This window comes from Clarias gariepinus, chromosome 3 (assembly GCF_024256425.1).
Source record: "Clarias gariepinus isolate MV-2021 ecotype Netherlands chromosome 3, CGAR_prim_01v2, whole genome shotgun sequence".
NCBI lineage: Eukaryota > Metazoa > Chordata > Actinopteri > Siluriformes > Clariidae > Clarias > Clarias gariepinus.
This window is the reverse complement of record NC_071102.1, coordinates 47,971,301-47,990,237: the sequence shown is the minus strand read 5'-3', so window position 1 is coordinate 47,990,237 and position 18,937 is coordinate 47,971,301. Positions and strand designations below refer to the sequence as shown.

Sequence of the window (18,937 nt, the reverse complement as noted above, 5' to 3'; positions counted from 1 at the left end):
TCAGCCATAATAGCTGATGTTAATTGATGTTAATATGGAGTCCAGGTAGTTATTAAAGACTCAGGTAGACTTGTAGGAAGTTCCAGTCATGAACTATCGAACTGTCAAGTCCCCAGAGAAACAGTTGCCAACACCAGTTTGACACAGATGCTTATAGATGATGCACCTTTTTAGTGCAGCGATCAAGACAAGATCTAATTTCTGTTTGTGAATGTATTTGTGGGATATTCAGTGCCTAAAAATAGAGTTAAACAGTAAAAATGCATAAATTAAATTTTTCATGATGTAAACACACATGTATTGGTATTTGAAATTTCGTTTCAGAAAATTCATTTTAAAAAGTTAAAAAGAGACACTTGTTTAATTCTCAACTTTAAAATGAAAAACGCAGAACAATTTTTTTTCTTTTGTCCTTCCGCACATCAGAAAAGAAAAACACAATAAAGAACGAGAAAAAGCCCTTTATTTATTTCGTAGGTCAACAACCTGGACACGTAACGTTCCACTTACAGCAAACACTGGACCTGGTGTGTAGACTGGACCATCATCTTGACATTGGAACAATACTTAGGCATAATCATAGAGATGGCAAAACAAGCCTGTCATCGAAAAGTATATCAGAGCGTCTGTCATATGAACACGGGGGTGTGTGACTGCGGTAAAGTTAGTTTAATTTTCAACATTCGTTTGACATTCACAACTGTGTCCTTGTTTATTAAATCAAAATCAAATTCAAATCAAATTCAAATTTTATTTGTCACATACACAGTCATACACAGTACGAAATGTAGTGAAATGCTTACACGACCGCCAGTGACCTTAAAAAGAGAATTAAAACTTATTGTAACGGTTAACCCCTAGAGGGCGCCAAAGCGCCTGGGTTTGTTTTATGTTATAGTTTTGTTTTAGTTGGACTTCATGTCCCAGACTGCACCTCGGTCAGGTGACATAAGGATTCACCTGAACCGAGGTAAGCTGATTAAGTTGATTATAAAAAGCCTGACTGAACTTCAGTCAGGCGTCTAGCTTTTGTTGCCCTTTATATGCGTTATGTCGGTGTTTGTTTTATGTGTTTATATTTAATAAAAACCTGTGTTGAAACGCCAGCTCGCCTCCTGCGATTATGCCACCCAAACACAGACACCGAGGTAAGAAACGTGACAGAAAGCTAGACCTTACAAGTGGCATAGCGGAGGTCTCTCCCCTAAATTGTTTTTGGGGGGGAGCAATCACCATCTCGCCCGAGCTGGCCGAATGGCTACAGGACAGCGAGGAGCAAGGAGAGAGGGAGCTGTTGCAGAGCTGGGAGGGCTGCAAGCTCGCCGAACCGGCGGACTGGCTGGGAAACAGCGAGGAGCAGGGAGAGACAGAGGCGCGGCAAAGCTGGAAAGGCTGCAGGCTCGCCATCCGGCGGACGCCGTTTAAAGGTGAGGCAGCTGAGGGAAGCAGGTTCCCACGCTCCGACGAGGAAGTACGGGCCAGGGAGGTTGGGTACATCGGAGGCGAACGGGAACAAGAGCCCGAGGAGGAGCGAGGTAAAAAGGAGGATGGGACCCGGGAACTGCTCAAGTTCTGGGCAGAGGTGAATAAGGAGCGCATTCGGGGCCTGCAAGAGCAGGTGGAACAGCTCCAGCACCTGCTCATCCGACTCCACGAGAGCCAAGTAACAGGCTCTGAGCTTCCTCCTTCTCAGCCTCTCATGGACAGCGAGGACTTCGCGCTTCTTCCTCCTCCGCCGCCTCTCCTCGACAGTGAGGACGTCGCGCATCCTCCGTTGGACAGCGAGGACTTCGCGCTTCTTCCTCCTCCGCCGCCTCTCCTCGACAGTGAGGACGTCGCGCATCCTCCGCTGGACAGCGAGGATTTCGCGCTTCTTCCTCCTCTGCCGCCTCTCCTCGACAGTGAGGACGTCGCGCATCCTCCGCGGGACAGCGAGGATTTCGCGCTTCTTCCTCCTCCGCCGCCTCTCCTCGACAGTGAGGACGTCGCGCATCCTCCGCTGGACAGCGAGGGTTTCACGCTTCTTCCTCCTCCGCCGCCTCTCCTCGACAGCGGGGACGTCACGCTTCTTCCCCCACCTCCCGGCTTCGAGGACATCATGCCAGCTCCTCAGCCTGGCCTCGGGGACGTCACGCTTCTTCCCCCGCCTCCCGGCTTCGAGGACATCATGCCAGCCCCTCAGCCTGGCCTCGGGGACGTCACACTTCTTCCCCCGCCTCCCGGCTTCGAGGACATCATGCCAGCTCCGCCGCCGCCCAGCTCAGCGAGCGTCGCTCCAGCTCCGCCGCCGCCCAGCTCAGCGAGCGTCGCTCCAGCTCCGCCGCCGCCCAGCTCAGCGAGCGTCGCTCCAGCTCCTCAGCCGCCGCCGAGCGTCGCTCCAGCTCCTCAGCCGCCGCCGAGCGTCGCTCCAGCTCCTCAGCCGCCGCCGAGCGTCGCTCCAGCTCCTCAGCCGCCGCCGAGCGTCGCTCCAGCTCCTCAGCCGCCGCCGAGCGTCGCTCCAGCTGCTCAGCCGCCGCCGAGCGTCGCTCCAGCTCCTCAGCCGCCGCCGAGCGTCGCTCCAGCTCCTCAGCCGCCGCCGAGCGTCGCTCCAGCTCTTAAGCCTTGCATGCGGGCGTGGATGACGCAGGCTTGCCAGCCCTGCTCGCAAGAGGGGATCGACCGCCTCGGTGTTGGGGGTCCGGACTGGGACCGCTGGGGGGGGAGTCCGGGTCCTCCGGGAATGCTCCGGAGGAGCGTTTTTTAGGGGGGGGGGACTGTAACGGTTAACCCCTAGAGGGCGCCAAAGCGCCTGGGTTTGTTTTATGTTATAGTTTTGTTTTAGTTGGACTTCATGTCCTAGACTGCACCTCGGTCAGGTGACATAAGGATTCACCTGAACCGAGGTAAGCTGATTAAGTTGATTATAAAAAGCCTGACTGAACTTCAGTCAGGCATCTAGCTTTTGTTGCCCTTTATATGCGTTATGTCGGTGTTTGTTTTATGTGTTTATATTTAATAAAAACCTGTGTTGAAACGCCAGCTCGCCTCCTGCGATTATGCCACCCAAACACAGACACCGAGGTAAGAAACGTGACACTTATAAGTAATAAATATCAATAGAAGAAATATGATAGAAAATTTAAATAAAAATTTAACTAGAAAAAAATAGAACCTGAAAATAGAAATATACTGTACACATAGAACTATAATGGTGTGCAAGTATGCATAGAAAAAGTGACTTTGTGCAATGGTTATTAAAGTGTCTTTGTGCAATGGTCCAGAATGTAAACGTAAACATGTAGTGTAGATGTGATGTGCGTGGAGTTGTCCATAGTGTCCATGGATGTATAAAGATTGACTGATTGATTGATTGTGAGAATTGTGAAAATTGTGAAAATATTGTGTTAGTTTTGCCTAGTGGTGTGGTTGAGAGACCTTATCGCCTGCTGGAAGAAGCTCCTCCTCAGTCTCTCTGTGTTGGCCCTCAGGGAGCGGAATCGCTTCCCAGACCGCAACAGAGTAAACAGTCCATTGTTGGGATGGCTGAGGTCCTTCACGACTTTCCTGGCCTTGGTCCAGCACCGCTTGGTGTAGATTGAGTGCAGGTCAGGGAGCTTGGTGCGGATGATGCGCTCAGCTGATCGCACCACCCTCTGTAGAGCTCGTCTGTCCTGCATGGTGCTGTTCCCGAACCAGGTCGTGATGTTTCCTGTCAGGGTGCTCTCTATGGTGCAGGAGTAGAAATTCCTGAGCACCTTGGAGGGCAGTCTAAAGTCTCTCAAGCGTCTGAGGTGGTACAGACGCTGCCGGGCCTTTTTTACCACGGTGTTGATGTGACAGGACCATGTCAGGTCCTGCGTGATGTGAACACCGAGGTATCTGAAGCTGTCCACTCTCTCCACTGGGCTCCTGTTGATGATGGGGGTCTGGTAGTTCCTCACCTGCTTTGTACTGAAGTCCACTATCAGCTCCTTTGTCTTGCTGACGTTCAGGAGGAGATTGTTTTTCTGGCACCAGTTCTCCAGATTTCCAACCTCCTCCAGGTAGGCCGTCTCATCGTTGTTGGTGATCAGGCCCACCACGACAGTGTCGTCAGCAAACTTGATGACGGTGGTGGAGTTGGTAGTGGCCACGCAGTCAGAGGTGTACAGAGAGTACAGCAGGGAGTACTGCCTGTGGTCTGCCAGTCAGAAAATTGGAGATCCACCGACACATGGATGAGCTGAGTCCCAGGTGCACCAGCTTGGTGGTGAGTGTGGAGGGAATTATGGTATTAAATGCAGAGCTGTAGTCGATGAAGAGCATTTTCACATAATTCCCCCTCCGAGTGTCCAGGTGAGTGAGAGATGTATGGAGGAGATGTGAGATTGCATCGTCCGTGGAACGGTTTGGACGGTATGCAAACTGTAGTGGGTCCAGTGTGTCTGGTAGTGAAGAAATGATGAAGTCTCTGACGAGGCGTTCAAAGCACTTCATCACTACTGAAGTGAGGGCTACAGGGCGATAATCATTAAGGGAAGCAGGATGAGGTTTCTTTGGGACAGGAACAATAATGGACTTTTTGAAGCATGTGGGGATCACCGACTGAGATAAAGAGATGTTGAATATCTCAGTGAACACAGGTGCTAGCTGGTCTGCGCAGGCTCTGAGAATACGACCTGAGATGCCGTCTGGTCCTGCTGCTTTCCTGGTGTTCACTCTCTTGAAGGCTCCCCTCACGTCATGCTCGGTGATGATGAACGCGCTTCCGGTACTGGCAGTGACTTCCTGTCTGCAGCTGTTAGCACCGCTAGCATTAGCATCGCTAGCGTCTTTAGCTGCAGCCTCGAAGTGAGCATAGAAAGTGTTCAGCTCATCTGCCAGAGTCACGTCTGCGTTTATCATACCGGATGTTGGTGCTTTATAATCAGTAATTGTCCTTAATCCCTGCCACAGGCTCCTAGGGTCACTCTGTTGGAGCTGTGACTCTAGTTTCCTCCCGTAGCACTGCTTCGCCTCTTTCACCGCCTTCCGGACGCTGTATGACGCAGCCTTGTACGGTTCCATGTCCCCCGACGCAAGTCCCGTGTTGTAGGCAGCGGTGCAAGATTTCAGAGCGTCGCGGATGGTTTTATCCACCCACGGCTTCTGGTTGGGAAACGTTTTAATAGTCTTTTTTTCTACGGTATCCTCCGCTAGTTTCCCGATGAATCCCACAACCGCTTCCGTAAACACACTGACGTCACCATCGGAGCTGTTTCTGAACATGTCCCAGTCTGCGTCATCGAGTGCGTCCTGTAACGCGGCCACCGATTGGTCCGTCCAGCGCGCGACCTCCCTCTGAACCGGAACTTCCTGTTTCAGCCTTTGTTTGTATTTTGGCATGAGGAAGATGGCGGCGTGGTCGGATTTACCAAACGGAGGGCGAGATTGTGCCTTGTAGCCGTCCTTGACTGTGGTGTAGCAATGATCCAGTGTCCTTTCGCCCCTGGTGGGGCAAGTGATGTGCTGATAAAAGTTCGGCGCTGCGCGTTTGAGGTTGGCACTGTTAAAGTCCCCCGCCACAATAAGCGCAGCGTCCCGGTGTTGTGTTTGTTGTTGTGTGAGTGCCTCATGCAGCTCGCATAAGGCAGTGTCCGTGTCTGCTAGTGGTGGAATATAAACGGCGCTGATTATGACCGATGTAAACTCCCGAGGTAAATAAAAAGGGCGACACATGATGGACAGTAGTTCCAGATTTGGTGTGCAGGAGTGTGTGAGAGGAACAACGCTCGCGCTGTTGCACCAGCTGCTGTTCACCATTAAACACACGCCGCCTCCCCTTGACTTCCCCGAGTCCCGCGTCCTGTCCATGCGGTGAACCGTGAAGAACTCAGCCGGCTGGATGGCGTGGTCCGGCACCGCTGGGTTCAGCCATGTCTCGGTAAAGCAGAGGAGATTGCAGTCCCGAATGTCTCTCTGGAACTTTATCCTGGCCCTGAGATCATCAAGCTTGTTTTCCAGTGACTGGACGTTGGCGAGCAGGATGCTAGGCAGAGGTGTGCGGTGTGCACGGGCTCTCAGCCTGTTCCTGACACCGGCTCGTTTCCCTCGGGGCCGCCGCTTCACGTCGCGTCCTTCGTTCTCCCCCAGGATCTCACTCGGCCAGCTCGGATCCGGAGTTAAAAACGTCGAATTGTGAGTACATTGTATACCAATAGAAACAAGAGTGTCTCTATCATAACTAATGTACTCCATGGTGGTAATTTGACTGGTTTAAAAATGGTAAAAACTAACTTAAAGAACAAAAACAAAGAAAATCTGGTCGGAGCAGTCGTGACGGCAGCCGACCTCACCGGCGCCATCTTGGTATTACAAAACGAAACATACAATTTCAAACAAATCAATAGGATACTGAGAAGAACAAGGAAGACAACACATTGCAACCCCAATTTTTTAGCACATCGCGCAATTATAATGTTTAATTTCTTTAAATACTGTCCCTTGCAATCTCTATGGTCCTGGTCATTTTAGCGCATTTTTACATCAGGCTCATTTTAAAATAATTTAAGTCTTTTTATTTTATTATTATTTTTATGTTTTATTTAAACAAATCTGTTATTTTCCAAAGCCACATGCCCAAGTGACCTCAAACTGCTTTCAGGATACTTAGAAATTACTCTGCACATGCAATAAGGCTTATTTATATATATAAAAATTCTTATTTTTATAGATTTTTTTTTATTTACATATTTAAACAAATCTATTATTCTGTAAAGCCACCTGCCCCAGTGGCCTCAAACAGCTTTCAGGATTTAGATAAACACTCTAAAAGTTGTTTAAACACAGTTGTTTAATTTTGCGATTATCCCTAATGCTGCAGCGCTGAAATGACCAGGACCATAGAGATTGTGAGGGACAGCTAGAGTATTTAAAGTAATCAAACATAATAATCTTGCAATTTGCTAAAAAATTGTAGTTGGAGTGTGTTATCTTTCTTGTTCTGCTCAGTATCCTATTGATTGTCTTAAATTGTATGCTTCTTTTTGTCATAAAAAAGAAGACCATCGTGAATATCAAACAAATGTCGAAAGTTAAACCAACTTTACCACAGTCCAGGTTGTACAGTATGTATGTGTGTGTGTGTGTGTGTCAGTGGCGGCTGGTGAAAATTTTTCCTGGTGGGGCTGATGTGACAAAATATTTCTTTGCTTAGTCCAATATAAGAATTAAAATCAACAGTCAGACAATGATTACAATTAACAGTAATGGTTTAATCTCCTCCTCAAAATCACCAGTTTCACAGATAAAGTAAATGAACAAATTTCCATTGTATAATATGCCATGCATTCTTAAGAGAGTATCAAATACAATAATCAACATCAAAGGGTATGATCAGCTGGATCACCTTTCAAGCAAAGTTGCATCTCAAAGTGGTTCACACAAAGAAAAACAGTTTTAAAAATGCAATTTAACACAACAGTCTAAAACGGGTATATTAATAAGGATCTCACCGAATTTGGTGGAAACTGCTCTTCGCTCGTTAAGTTCGCCATCATTACTCTGATTGACCGCGCCTCTCTCTGATTGACCGCGCCTCTCTCTGATTGACCGCGCCTCAAAAGAAAAAAAAAACTTAAATCTCGCAGTATTTTCTGCGGCTTGGGGCAGAATTTCCAGCGCCCCAAGACCATAAAATTCTGAGAACCTGATTGGCCGCATATTTATTAATTTACCCTAGCAACAGCTACATGACTGGCTATTTGGCTGCACTCAGGGGCGCTTTTTCTCAGCGCCCCATGACAGAAACGATACAAGTCTGTCTGTGGAAATTCACTGGTGAATGAATGTCACTAGGTGGGAAATGTTGTATATGTTATTCATATCGCATGTAGGCACATACTGGTGGGTAAACCGAATTAAAAAACTTAATTTGTAAAAAATATATTTTACATTTTTAACCCCTTTTAGCCCCAGCGCCCCCTATGGGCCGGCCGTCACTGGTGTGTGTGTGTTGTGCACGTGAGTTGTTCTTTGTGAATATATTTGTTTCGTGCACGTGAATTGGCTTTCACACATGTGAATTAGATGCGCACGTGTGCATCGTGTCTTCTGTGTGAATTATTAATGAGAATTATTAATGATTTGCTTCCATACACTTGAGATCAACATCTCCGCTCACTCAGCGGTGTGTATGCCTCCTGGCAGTTCGCCACAAGATGTCGTCAGTGAGCTGTGTTTAGCGGTCTGCATGTGAGGCGCTTCAAAAGCCTTGGAAAACGTTGTTTCTCCTATCACTGCCACAAGGTTTTTTTTTTTTTTTTTTTAATCAATGCCGTTTTGATAAAAAACGGCTGTGCTAAATTCATATAATATTATTTATTTACAAATAACAGAAACCATAACGAATCGACCAGGCTCGATCATCGGTGCACGCATGCGCAGTACAAGTGGATTGGCACGCGCTACCTGAAGTGCTTCTCGTGCCCAGCTCACACAGCGCATGCGCACACATGCGCGGCGTCCATCAGGCAGGGTGCAGACGGGCAGCGGCGCCTCGCGCTGTTCGAGGTAAAATCTCGAGCTTTATTACTGATGACGGAGCGACACTACAGGACTGTAGAGCGGCTCGATCTGGCGTGGAAATATTACGGAAGCATTTTATTAGTCAGATCGAGTACAAATGAAAGGCTCTCTCTCTCTCTCTCTGTGTGTGTGTGTGGAGTTTTAACTCCGTTTCTGCTTTAAGGTTAAACACGGGCTGTTAGCTGAGCTGCTAATGTTTATACAGCTGAACTCCTGTTTAATGCAGAGTTTAAATAAAGACATTTACTTTATATTTACACCGAGGCTTAAAGTTACAGTACAAATCCATTAAAGCAGAAGATTTAAACATAAATGTGTATTAATTGTGTTATTGATGTTATTGTTATTCTGTATAGATTGTGTAGACTGGAACAAAGTGTTTCTCCAGGAGCTCAATGCAACACACTGCAGGACACAAGAGTGTGTGGGACGAGTATAGGACCATAAACACACACACACACACACACACACACATAGGAGTGGCTCGTGTACACACTATTCGAATGAATAAAGAATGTGAGAATTGTTGAACATGATATTAAATGTCACACTGTTCTGCACTAATCATCAGTCTTAGGGGAAGAGCTGGTGAATCTTTAACCCTATTTATAATCCCTCCTACTCTAACTTATGAATGATGAACCAGGTCCTAATGTATTTCTTTGTGTCTTTACTTTGTGTGCTGCGCATCCCATCCCGTCTCTTTTGCACAATAGTCATTACTTTTTGCACTAATTCCTCAATTCTTGCTGCTATGTTTACTACCTCAACACCATATTTTAGGTTCTGATATGTCGTTGTCACACTGTCACTTTGTTGTTGCTCTTTTGCACATTTGCACATGCACTTTATGTTGTCTGTAAAACCTGTAGATAGTCTTCCTTAGTTAGTTTTAGTTCGTTTTTGTTAATATATGTTGTAATTTATGTTAGGACTATCTGTCTTGTCTCTGCTAGCCAGCTAACTAGGCCTCTTAGTTAGCTAGTTTAGCTTCTCTGTTAATTTATGTTGTAAGTTTATGTTGCATGTAGCACCTTGGTCCTGGAGGAACGTTGTTTATTGAAGTGACAATAAAGCCTACTTGAACTTGAACAGAAACATCTGAACTGTGTACATCCACACACACTAACAGTGACAGAAATGTGGATGTTTTAAAAAAAAAAACTGTTTAATTCTATTTACTATGATTTAAATTTCAGAATCCACATGTAGTTTTAGATTCTCGTAGAACAACATTGTGATTTTACAAATTTTATATGAAGTTACATTGCACCTTGTCTGATATTTTAGGATGTGTTTGGACCTCCAGCAGGGGTGTAGCAGACATTTTAATAGTGAGAGACCAACAGCTGTGAGTAATTTAATTCAATTTTATTTGTATAGCATTTTTAACAATGGACATTGTCGCTAAGCAGCTTTCAATCAAAATATTTATTTAAGTTTGTATGAAATGTGAATGTGTCTGAATCAAAATGGTCAGATAGTCCCTGATGAACAAACCGAGAACGACAGTGGCAAGGAAAAACTCCCTGAGATGGTAATAGGAAGAAACCTTGAAAGGAACCAGACTCAACAGGGAACCCATCCTCATCTGGGTGAAAGAGAAAGCAGGAAATGATCTGCATTTATACAGTTTGTAAGGTGGGAGGCAGTTCAGCTATAATAGTTGATGTTAATTGATGTTAATATGGAGTCCATATTATGGCATTATCCTCGTGGCGGATCGTAAGACACTAGCAGTTCGCTCAGATACTGCGGCGCGAGACCATTTAATGCTTGATATGTCAAGAGTAGTATTTTAAAATCAATGCGAAATTTCACAGGAAGCCAATGGAGTGAAGATAAGATAGGGGTGATGTGCTCATATCTTCTGGTTCTAGTAAGGACTCTCGCTGCTGCATTCTGGACTAGCTAAAGCTTTTTTATGCATCTAGCTAAACAACCAGACAGTAAGGCATTACAATAGTCCAACCTAGAGGTGATTAAAGCATGAACTAGTTTTTCTGCATCGTTTAGCGACAATATATTTCTTATCTTGGCAATATTTCTGAGGTGAAAGAATGCTATCCTGGTAATATTATCTACATGAGCTTTAAATGAAAGGCTGGAATCTATAATCACACCGAGGTCTTTTACTGTTGCACTTGATGGAACAGAAAGGCCATCTAAAGTTACGGTGTAATCTAAAATTTTACTCCTAGCTGTATGCGGTCCTAAGACAGAACTTCTGTCTTATCCGGATTAAGCAGAAGGAAGTTAATTAGCATCCAGTTTCTTATGTCCTGCAAACATTGCTCAACTTTAGTAAGCTGTTTTTTCTCATCAGGTTTTGCTGAGACATATAACTGTGTCGTCAGCGTAACAATGAAAACTAATACCATGCTTACGGATTATGTTGCCCAGAGGAAGCATGTAAAGGGAAAAAAGCAGTGGACCTAAAACTGAACCCTGCGGAACACCAAACTCCACTAGAGAACATGCAAAATAATCACCATTTAAGTCTACATACTGATAACGATCAGTCAAATAGGATCTGAGCCAGGAGAGGGCTGTACCCTTAATTCCTACTACATTTTCTAATCTGTGAAGAAGAATAGCGTGAACAATGGTGTCAAAAGCTGCACTGAGGTCGAGTAATACAAGCATAGTTACTCAACCCTGATCAAAGGCCAATAGGAGGTCATTTACTACTTTAACGAGTGCTGTCTCTGTGCTGTGATGAGGCCTAAATCCTGACTGATACAGTTCATGTATGCCATTTCTATGTAGATATGAGCATAGCTGCTTCGCTACTATCTTTTCCAGAATCTTAGAGATAAAAGATAGGTTTGATATCGGCCTGTAATTGGACAGCTGACAGGGGTCAAGGTCAGGTTTCTTAATTATTGGTTTAATAACTGCTACTTTAAAAGATTTTGAAACATAACCAATGCTGAGTGAGGAATTAATTATTCTCAACAGGGATTCCGTTATTGCTGGTACTGGTCTGTTAAAGAAAATGTGTTGGTATCGGATCTAATATACAGGTTGATGAATTTGCAGAAGAGATGAGTGAAATTAGTTCATTCTCTTTAAGGGGAGTAAAGTATTCTAGGTTTTGATCTGACATGGCTAGATTAACATCTGCATCAATTACATTGTTCTGTTTCAAAGCCTCAATTTTATGCCTAATATTTTCAATTTTATTATTAAAAAAGTTCATGAAGTCCTCACTATTGCATGATGTTGTTGTGGAGATTTCTGCAGTGGTCTTGTTTCTGGTTAATTTGGCTACGGTATTAAATAAAAATCTAGGATTATTTTTGTTATTTTCTATAAGAGTGGAGAGATGCTGTACGTCGATCTAGCTACACTAAGAGCTTTTCTATAGTTCAGGATGCTCTCCTTCCATGCTATTTGAAATACTAACAATTTAGTTTGACGCCATTTACGTTCTAATTTCCGAGCGGTCTGTTTTAAAGTGCGTGTGTGATCGTTATACCAGGGAGCAAGTTTCTTATCTCTAATAATTTTTCTTTTAACTGGAGCTACATTATCTAAGGTATAGCGAAATGTCGATTCTTAAGTATTCAGTCGCCTGATCGAGTTCTGTGGGGTCAGACGGTGATCTAATCGAAGTTGGAAACTCTGGGAGATTACTGATAAAACTCTGTGTGGTAGTTTAATGTGAATGTACGTTTCATACGGTAGCGCGCTGCTGTGCGTACATTATTACTGTGACACACTTGAATTGAGACAAGATAGTGATCTGAGATAACTTCAGATAGTGGAATTGTGAAAAAAATTTCTTATACTTAATCCGAATAATATTATTAAATCTAAAGTGTGACCTGCTTTATGAGTGGGTCCTACTACACACTAATTTACTCCTACTGAGTCCAGTATGGACATAAACACCATTCTCAGAGGGTCTTCTGGATTCTTAAAATGAATATTAAAATCTCCAGCAATTAACACTTTGTCTACAGAAACGACTAAGTTTGAGAGGAAATCTGCGAATTCACTAAGAAATTCAGAGTATGGCCCTGGAGGTCTGTAAATGACAATTCGTGAAATCGACTTAATATACTTAAATACACTTATGTTACTATAAAGAATGTCAAATTAATTAAATTTGTGTTCGTGTTTTTGTACAATAGTCAAATTATCATTGTGAATAACTGCGACGCCTCCTCCTCTACCAGTTAGCCGAGGCTGGTATATGTAGCTGTATCCAGGAGGACTGGCTTCATTTATTGCTACATACTCGTCCTGTTTAATCCAGGTTTCAGTTAAACAGAGAATATCAAACTCCTGATCCGTGGTAATTTCATTAACTATAACTGCTTTAGATGCGAGAGATCTAATATTTAACAGTCCTAGCTTCAGATCAGAGGTGCCGGCTGCGCATTCAGTGTCATCCGAGTTTGTGGTCTTTATGTTAATTAAGTTATTAAAACAGACTTTCTGAGTCTTTCTACATTTTTGCTTAGCTCGGGTAACAGACACAGTCTCAATATGATGAGTTCAAATGAGTTAACTATAATCATATAGACATGAGCACTGTGATTAGATGCAAAGTGACAGTTGTAATAAAAGACCTGTAGCATTGTACAGATGAGCTGCTCTGTATCCATGCCACTACCTGTTGAAGGAAAAGAACAACACAAGCCGAGCTTTACTCTCTCTATAAACTCTATGAAGACTAAGGGCAAATTCAGTATTATTAACCCCAATAACCGACCTTGTTGTTAACTTTGTAAGGATGTAGGGATGGAGACTTGTATGACCTCAGATGAGGGGACATCCAGCTTCCTAGGACGCATCATCATCGTGAACGAAGAGAACGATGGATCCCAGACATCTCTGAAAGAAGAGCCTAAGGACGACTATTACCTCTGTAAGAGAGCAGGAAGAATCTTTAACCCTATTCATAATCCCATCTCCTACTCTAACTAGAATTTACTTTTCACTAGACACTTTCTCTGTTTTTTTCTGTAAAAATATAAAAAATCATGAACTTGCAGGTGGAGAAACATCAGACTCTGTGGACCAACAGAATGAAGAATTCCAAATTAAACTTATAAAAGAAGAAGAAGATGAAGCTGAAGATGAGGACTATCTCTGTAAGAAAACATGTTTCCCGCTAACTTAATGTTTAAAGTAACTCAAGAGCTCTAGAGTTCTACTTGGTGTAGAGATATTAAACCTGAGCAGAAACAAGCAAGGGACAAAGTAACTGGTCGAATTACACAAATCATGATCTTATCATGCATAGAGGCATCTGTTACATGTGTAAATAAGTTTTATTTGTATTTTTATTTGTATAGTTTTCTAATCATTTCTCTGCTGTGTTTTTATTTCCAGACTGTGAGATTTGCAGATCTTTCTTCATCAATAAGTGTGAGCTTCACGGTCCACCCCTCTTCATCCCTGATACGCCTGTTCTTATTGGGGTTTGGGATCGCGCCAGACAAACACTTCCACCATTTCTGGATATTCGGAGGTCTGATATTCCAGACGCAGGTCTGGGAGTGTTTAACACAGGAGGCACAGTGCCAGTAGGTGTGCACTTTGGGCCATATGAGGGAGAGCTGGTGAACCAAGAGGAAGCTATGAACAGTGGCTACTCCTGGGTGGTAATTACCTGTCTTAACTACTCTAAATTAATTCAAGTTTAAAATGGATATTGTGAACATATAGAGGGGTAAGTGATGGCTTAGAGGATGTCATCTGTATAAAGAATACTGTGTTAAGTGTCAGTTCCAGACAAAGTGCTAATTTGTAACATGTTTGTCCAAAACATTTTCTTTTTTACACTGGCTACCTTAAACATCCACATTTAAGTCTAAGACAGGCAAACATACATAAAAATACAATATATAGCCTAAAGTTTATGCACCTTGACCGTCAAATCCTTAACTCCTGCTTCTCCAAACTGTTACACACACTCTGAAGCACACAGTTATACAGAACCTCTCTGTGTAGTTTTACAGTTCCCCTTCAGTGGAACTAAAAGGAACTTACCAAACTCTTATCCAGCATGACAACAGTCGAGTGTCCTGCACAGAGCCCTAACTGAACTCAGCCTCACTGAACCGTCAGCTTTGGGATGAACTGGGACTGGAGCCTCCTCATCATTCCGACAGATGCATCAGCACCTGAGCTCCCTAATGCTCCTGTAGAGCTCATGTGTGAATGAACACCAATCCATACAGCCATGCTCCACCAAATTGTAAAAACCCTTCACAGAAGATTGGAGCACATTATAACAGCAAACACAGGGGGCAACATCTGGAATAAGACATACAGTTGAAATCACAAGTTTACATCCATTTGGGTGAAAATCATTAAAACTGATTTTTTTTTTTTAACGTTCCACAGATTTCATGTTAATTGTTTGCACTTTGCAAAATAGAAAATGGCTTACAGAAAAGTCAAGGTATTGGAGCCCCGACTTCAATCTAATAGACTAGAAACATCTGACCAGAGTTACACAATTTAAGGGAACATTAATAAATATTAACTTAGTGTGTGTAAACTTCTGAACCACTGGGAATGTGATCCAACTAAATCTTTCTTCCTGCTATTGATATTTCACATTCACAGGTTACTCAGATTAAATGTCAGGAAATGTGAACAGTTTTAAGATTTGTCTAAGGTGTGTGTAAATTTTTGATTTCAACAGTATATGGGTTTTACGGTCGGGGTGCACATAATTTTGGCCGTATAGAGTATTTATATAATATCTCACTTTTTTTAAAATTTATTTATTTACTTTTTACAGATATCCCACCGAAGACTATGTGAGCAGTACATTGACGCTAAGAAAGAGATACATGCTAACTGGATGAGGTGAAAAACTCACCATAAATCTTTTTTTTAAACCTGATTAAATATTTGTACAATAATTCATTATATTTATTTTGAATATGATCGCTGTCTCTGACCATGTGCTCCTCACTATTCTCATTTTCACGCTGTTGTTCTGACTCGTCTTCTCAGGTATGTGAATTGTGCTCGTAACGATGAAGAACAGAATTTGGTGGCTTTTCAGTATCGAGGGGGGATCTTCTACCGCTGCTCTCGACCCATTGAACCAGGACAGGAGCTGTTGCTGTGGTATGGAGAGGAATACGCCAAAGATCTCAGCATCGCATTCCACTACCTCTGGAAGAAAAAATGCTTTGCAAATGGTTATGTACAAACATTGTGATTTCATTATTCTTATTTATTTGCAAAACAAATGTACTGGAAAGTTTTCATATGCACTTCCAAATGCAGTGTAGTCATCCTTATGTTGTGTACTTCATCTCTATGCATTTTATTCCCTATTCAGTCCAATTCAAATTTATTTATATAGCACTTTTAACAATAGTCATTGTCTCAAAGCAGCTTCACAAAAATGAAAGAAATTCTTAAATAAGAAAAAAAAAAATCCTATAATTTTTTAACAAAATCTTTCTGCAATCATTTTGTTTCAGGAATGAACAGCACACAAGTGTTCTCCTGCTCTTTGTGTCCAGCATCCTACACTTCTCAAGTTTACTTTCACAAACATGTTAGAAGATGCCACTATGAGGAGTATTTGAGACTGCTGAATTCAGGAGAGATTAAATTTGAGACACTGATGCCCACGAGGAACTCCAGTAGTCAGCAGACCTCGCCTGGTTCTCTGGGCACTAATACATCTCATGAACAGAAGCAGGAGGAGGACCATCCCTGCTCACACTGTGGAAAAAGTTTTACTCAGCTGAGGACTCTCCAGTTACATCAGTGCATTCCCACCGGGAAAAAAACACACCAGTGTTCATCATGCGGAAAGATTTTTAGCAACAAAGGAACTCTGGTAAGACACGTACGCATTCACACCGGAGAGAAGCCGTTCCACTGTGCGCAGTGTGGGAGGAGTTTTACTCAGAAAAGTCACCTTCAAACACATGAGCGCATTCACACTGGAGAAAAACCGTTTCATTGCTCACACTGCGGGAAGAGTTTTAATCACCAGAGTCATCTCCAGCAACACCAACGCATCCACACCGGAGAGCGGCCGTATCAGTGCTCGCAGTGCGGTCGGGGTTTCACTCACCTTGGGCACCTCCAGCAGCATCAGCGCACACACACTGGGGAAAAACCCTTCCAGTGCTCAGAGTGTGGGAAAAGTTTTAATCACCAGAATAATCTCCAAACTCACCAGCGCATTCACACAGGCGAAAAACCGTATCACTGCACACTGTGTGGGAAAAGTTTTACCCACCAGAGCCATCTCCAGTTCCATCAACACATCCACACCGGCGAGAAGCCGTTTCAGTGCTCGGTGTGTGGGAAATGTTTCAATCGAGCCAGTCACCTTCAACAACACCAGCGCACTCACACAGGCGAGAAACCGTACCAGTGCACCGTTTGTGGGAAACGTTTTACACGAAACACTCATCTACAAAAACACGAGCGCAAACACGCATCAGAGACGGCGTACTAACGTGCAATAAGGTGCAGACTGTGCATATGCACTTACACAGCCATCAGGCTCAGCACAGAAGTATAATCATGTTCAGATTAATGTGACAAATGACGTGAAGCATGTTTTAGCTGTGTAGTTGTTTAGGCATCCTGTTGACTAAAAATACATTTAAATTTTTTCAAAACAATTTATCTAGGTATGTTGAATGTGGCAGGACGGTGGTGTAGTGGTTAGCTTTGTCACCTTGCACCTCCAGGGTCCGGGTTCGATTCCCGGCCAGGTTCAATTCCTCGATTCTCGATCCCTGTGTGCGTGGAGTTTGCATGTTCTCCTCGTTGGTGGGTTTTCTCCGGGTACTCTGGTTTCCTCCCACAGTCCAATAACCGGCGGGTTAGGCTAATTGGCGTTCCCAAATTGCCCATAGTGTGTGAATGAGTGTGTGTGCCCTGTGATGGATTCAATTCAATTGAATTTTATTTGTATAACGCTTTTAACAATTGTCATTGTCCCAAAGCAGCTTTACACAATCAAAAGAATTTTGTATGGAATTTGAATGTGTATAAATCAAAATTGTGATGCCAATCATGGATTGGCACCCTGACTATCTCCTGGGATAGGCTCCAGGTCCCCGTGACCCTAAATAAAGGATAAAGTGGTATAAAAGACCAGTGAAGAGAAGCGATTATGGAGGATCAGGTGAGTATGATGTTCAGTGATGACACACTGCATTGGCCAAGAAGACGATGCTGGAGGTTCTGGTCTGCTGATGTATAAAGATGACTGCCTGAAGACCGAGGTGTAATTTCTCACAGTGTAGTTTATAAAAACTCTGGTTACTTATAAAATGAACTGTAGTTTAATTATATAAATCCATTTTTTTTTTCAACAAATCTGACTGCAAAGCAGTTACAAAATCTCAAACTAAATTTAAATGTGTACAAATTAAACAATTGTAGTGATTTGGATAAAACAAGATTTGTTTTCCCCTTTTCAAACAGAAAACCCAAAAATAAATTGTTTTTACCTTTTTTAAAGGTTTCTTTGTGTTGCACATCTGAATGTTTGTTTACTTTCTAGATTATTTATTGGCTCAGATTTATACTTTTTTCTTCCCTGACAAACTTTTTTTCTTTTAATAATAAAAGACAAATGAAATAAAAGCTCATTTGACTCATTGTCCTATAAATAACAGCCATGATGTTATGACCCAAGAGTTTAGACACGAAGTTCAGAATAAAATCTTGTGACTTCTGAACCTTTAATATTCATCCCAAAGCAAGAAAATACATTATGGACACCAAACATCTCACTTTCATGCTTTTTTGAGGAATAGGGGGAGTTATAATGTGTGGGGTATGAGTGAAAAGCCAGGGATTAAACATGGGATTAAACATCCACAACCCATCTACAGGAGGTTCTCATCCAAAATTGTACAACATATGGCCTCATCCATTGGTCCCTCAGTGCAGCAAAGTCGATCTGTACCTTTAGCAGAGAAACAGACCCAAAGCGTAATGTTTCCAACTCCATGCTCAACTGTAGGGACTGTGGTGTTCTTAGTGTTATAGTCAGCATTGTTCTCCCTCCGAAAACAGCAAGTCGAGTTGATCACAAAGAGCTCAATTTTGGTCTCATCTGACCACAGCAGTTTATCCCAATCTTTCATTGGCAAACCACAGACGGGTCTGTACATGTGTCTTCTTGAGGAGGGGAAGCCTTGCTGCACTGAAGGATTTCAATCCATGCAGGTGTATTGTGTAACCAATGGTTTGTTTGGTGACTGTGCTCCCAACTGCCCTGAGATCATTCACAAGCTCCTCCCGTGTAGTCCTGGGCTGGTCCCTCATTTTTTTCATGATTATTCTTACTCCATGAGGTGAAATCTTGCATATAGGGCCATTAATGGTTACTTTGTATTTCTTCCATTAGTAAATAATTGCTCCAGCAGTTGTCTCCTTCTCACCAAGCTTCTAG

General features: G+C 43.1%; 1 protein-coding gene across 1 annotated transcript; it reads left to right on the top strand.

The window, feature by feature from the left end:
• The first annotated feature begins 1,123 nt into the window (after nt 1-1,123).
• LOC128518732 (histone-lysine N-methyltransferase PRDM9-like) lies at nt 1,124-17,800 on the top strand. The gene is made up of 10 exons (XM_053491970.1): nt 1,124-1,719; nt 2,008-2,242; nt 8,429-8,508; nt 9,814-9,874; nt 13,267-13,402; nt 13,530-13,628; nt 13,870-14,141; nt 15,290-15,357; nt 15,508-15,698; nt 15,987-17,800. Exons 1-10 carry the CDS (start codon nt 1,124-1,126, stop codon nt 16,979-16,981), a joined length of 2,733 nt encoding a protein of 910 aa, XP_053347945.1. The 3' UTR covers nt 16,982-17,800.
• The last annotated feature ends 1,137 nt before the right edge of the window (nt 17,801-18,937 follow it).

What these genes read in the sequence shown, in the direction of transcription:
- LOC128518732 (XM_053491970.1), top strand. Translation starts at nt 1,124, where the DNA reads ATGCCACCCAAACACAGACACCGAGGTAAGAAACGTGACAGAAAGCTA. An exon ending in TAAGGACGACTATTACCTCT is followed by an intron (nt 13,403 to 13,529) that starts GTAAGAGAGCAG and finishes ATGAACTTGCAG; the next exon opens with GTGGAGAAACATCAGACTCT. An exon ending in ATACATGCTAACTGGATGAG is followed by an intron (nt 15,358 to 15,507) that starts GTGAAAAACTCA and finishes TCGTCTTCTCAG; the next exon opens with GTATGTGAATTGTGCTCGTA.